This window comes from Morone saxatilis, unplaced genomic scaffold (assembly GCF_004916995.1).
Source record: "Morone saxatilis isolate NCDOM2014 unplaced genomic scaffold, NCSU_SB_2.0 Contig12, whole genome shotgun sequence".
NCBI classification, from domain to species: Eukaryota; Metazoa; Chordata; class Actinopteri; family Moronidae; genus Morone; species Morone saxatilis.
This window is the reverse complement of record NW_023339674.1, coordinates 393,446-397,033: the sequence shown is the minus strand read 5'-3', so window position 1 is coordinate 397,033 and position 3,588 is coordinate 393,446. Positions and strand designations below refer to the sequence as shown.

The window sequence follows — 3,588 nt, the reverse complement described above, 5'->3', positions numbered from 1 at the left end:
TTCACTAAAGCTTATGAAATAAAGTTGACATTAATAATATGACAGTATAGACCTCTGACATTTTGATGAGTGACTCCCATTGATAGGCCATTCAAAATAAATTACACAAATACAAATAAATAATCAAAATAAAGAATGAAGATAACAATGTGTGATTGATTGCAAAAATCAAACAGTTAGTGTCAAATCATTGGACTTCACTAAAACGCAATAAAGTTATACTTATGTTAACATAATATTATTAACATTAACAGAATCCTGAGCCTCCTCCCACATCTTACTGATGACTTCCTGTCGCAGCTCGTCCCACAGACCAGCATGCAGGAGGTGGTAGGGCAGCTCCTGGAGCTTCCTGATGTTAGCCAATCCTGGAGAAAACCACAGTGGTTGGGGCGGGACCTGTGACATCACAAAATATAACGTGAACAAAAAGGAAATTACTTCCACAGTCGGTTTACAGTTACAGCTGGGACATGTTAGCTTCAACTTTAGTCCGTTAGCGTGATATCATAATGTGATATGATATCGTATTAAGGATGGACTCGCTGGTACCTTTCTGTCAGAAAGGAGCAGTGAGAGGCCGGGCAGAGACGCCGGCTTCAGTTTCCCAGACCACCGACCCAGGAAGTACTCCGCTATGATCTTCAGGCTCCGCCCCCTTCGTCCTGATGTCAGATACCGAGCTGAAACCGCCTCCCACAGATGCCTGTACACTCACACACACACACACACACATTAACTCGAACATTTGACCTCTGACCTGAGTGATTAATTGATCTCTTTCTTTACCGGCTGTTGAGGGCGATTGCGGCGACCCCGTCTGTCCAGCGCTCCTCCAGCTGATCCTCGAGGTCCCGTCTTAGTCTTGCCCAGAGGAGGGGGGGCAGCCTGATCAACGCGGGGGTCGAAGGGAGGGAGTACCTGTACACCTCACTGATGACATCATCATCCAGGGACATGAGATCCCGCAGTTCAGCCTCCAGCAGACCTTCCCTGTGGAGTCAGAAGGTGAATTAGCATTGAGCTCTCTTTTAAGGAGTAAGTCTGCTTGACAATCCTCTCACCTTGCCAGAGCTATGTATCCTAAGGCCCCGCCCACCAGCTCCTTCCCATGTTTCTCCTCCAGCATCAGGAAGAGCTGTGACATCATTTCCTGTGTGCTGGCACCCAGGTGTACGTCTGTGAGCGGGGTGAAGGACGTCCAGCGTCTGGCTGCGGACAGAATCAGTTTGAGGTGCAGCGGACAGCCGGTCGTCTCAAAGCTCTGCAGCACGGCCGTGCTCTGCTCGTCCGTCAGAGTCCGCTGGGAAGCTCGCAGGTATGACTCCACGACCTGCTTCCCTTCCTCACGAGACAGACGCTGCACCTCAAAGAAACTCCCCAAAGTCTCCAACTTCAGCCGCACGTTAGCAAACGCCTCGCTGTTGGTATCCATGGAAACCACCAGGTGGATGTTGGGCGGGATGTCGGCTGGCAGCCAGCGGAGTTTGTGGGCACGGTGTCGGTCTGAGAGCTGATCCAAAGCGTCCAGGATGATGAGCAGAGTGTTCCCCTGCTGCGAAACCTCAGCGAGGATGTTTCTGAAGAACTGCACCAGCTCCTGGTGGGTGTTGGCCGTCAGCGGCGAGGGTGGAGCCAAACCGCAAGCCAAACAGACCTGGAGGCAGATGCTGCGGAGGACGTGGTCGATGTCGGGTCTCTGAGGATGACGAGATGACAGAAGCCTGATCGCCACCACCGCCCCGGCGTCCAGGACGCTACGCATCTCCTGTGCCAGTTTGCACAGCAAAGCCGTCTTACCCATCCCACCAGCTCCGTGCACCACCAGGGGAGTGTGGTGGACGTTGGTGGACTCCCACATGGCGACACAGAGCTTACCCAGAAGCCCCTCCCTGCCGTAGAGACCACCGCACAGCTCGGTGCTCATCGCAGTGTGCCGACCGACCTCCTCGACCACCCAGTCTGGAATTTCCTCCCTCTCTTCCTCAGTGCTTCCCCGAATCTTCCGACGCCTTCCCTCAACTGCTGTCCCGATCCTCGCCGTCATCTGCGAAACAAACTGCTCACAGACACTGTCCAGGTACTGAGCGTGGTCTTTGCGTTTTGGGTCAATGCTTCCTTTGCTAAGCTCCACGCAATGCAGGTTGAGGATTTTTTGGAACGTGGCGTAGAGGCGGGACTTGAGGCCGGTGAGGAGTCCCTGAGCTTCCGCGTCCAGCAGGCCGTCGGCGGTCAGGTCTATGAACTTGGCGAAACGTTTCGGACCGTCCCTCCCCCTCTGGCGGGGAATCTCTCGAACGAAGAGCAGAGAGGACAGCTGGCTATCGTCCGTCCACAAACCGTGCTCGAACTCTCGTTCTGTGACTGTGGACAAGAAGAAGAAGAAGGAACTCAGATCAACTCTGAGACAACAAAGGACGACTGTGTGAGACAGCTCTGACCTGATGTGTAGAAGCGCTGTTTCTCCTCGGCTGTGATGTCACCAGCTGCCTCAGCATCCGCGGCGGCGGAGCGTAGGAGCTGCGACAGTTGGGTCTCTGTGAGGCGCCAGGAAAGGACATTGCTGTCACGCTGCGGCCCACTCTCAGGTCGGAGGTCGCTGTAGTGGGGGAAGTGAGCCTCGATTGGCTGCAGGATGTAGGTGGGCGGGACAGCATTGTTGTCTTTTAAGAACCACTGACTCAGCTGTTTGACGCCTTCAGGGTTTTTGGAAAGTTTGGACAAAAGAGCTTCGAACTGCTTCTCCGGGATGAGTCGAGGAAGAGCTCGGTGGCCGTACCGGTTCCCCAGCAGAGCCTGTGGATGAATAAAGAGAAGAAGAATGAGCTGAAATTCCATTTTGAATTAAATTCTAAATTTAGTCAAAATAAGTTAAAACCTACAAATCCACTGAATATCTCCACAGATCAACTCTCTATGTGATACTATCTGAACGATGCAGAATCTGAATCTGAATTAACGAGAGACTCACGATGAAAGCTGGACCGGCGGAAATCCTCTTACAGTTCCTGATCTCCTGCAGGAAGATCTCACAGGCCTCGTGGTCTCCAGAAGAGACGCCTCGAATCCCCCAACACAGATCCACCACCTGGACAGGAAGTGACCTCACAGATCAATGAGCAAATATTTATCTTATTATCAGTCACTGGAGTTCTTATTAAGTTTTCATTAAACTGACCTCAAACACCAGCCCCAGATTGCGACAGAAAGCAAGGACTTCTGGGTAAGCTTTCTCCAGCAGGGCTTTCCTCTCACTGCTCATATCTGAGCAGAGACAGAGACAGAAGAATCAATGATAATCAATAATCTTAGTCTCCACCCTAATGATTTAAACGAATTACCTGAAATAAGATAATGTAGATTATAAAATAATAAAAATGTTTTCCCATAAAAAGATTGAAATACATTTTCAAATCTATAATTTAAAGTTTAATACTGTAAATACATTTCTAAAATTATGTAAAAAAATTATACATATTTGTTGTGTAATTTTAATGGATTTGTTTGTTACAACAACAAGAACAACAACAAGTTTTCACAACACAAACGTTGAATAAATGTTAATTTATCAGCGTATAAGCATTGGTA

The 3,588-nt window shown here is 49.7% G+C and overlaps 1 protein-coding gene across 1 annotated transcript in view; it reads right to left on the bottom strand.

Moving 5' to 3' along the window:
• The window catches only part of nwd1 (NACHT and WD repeat domain containing 1), a 12,037-nt gene that overhangs the window by 7,679 nt on the left and 770 nt on the right, over positions 1–3,588 (bottom strand). Inside the window, 7 exon segments of the mRNA XM_035653516.1 lie at positions 282–399; positions 553–706; positions 790–993; positions 1,065–2,364; positions 2,442–2,796; positions 2,972–3,088; positions 3,179–3,264. Coding sequence (XP_035509409.1) covers positions 282–399; positions 553–706; positions 790–993; positions 1,065–2,364; positions 2,442–2,796; positions 2,972–3,088; positions 3,179–3,264 — 2,334 coding nt within the window.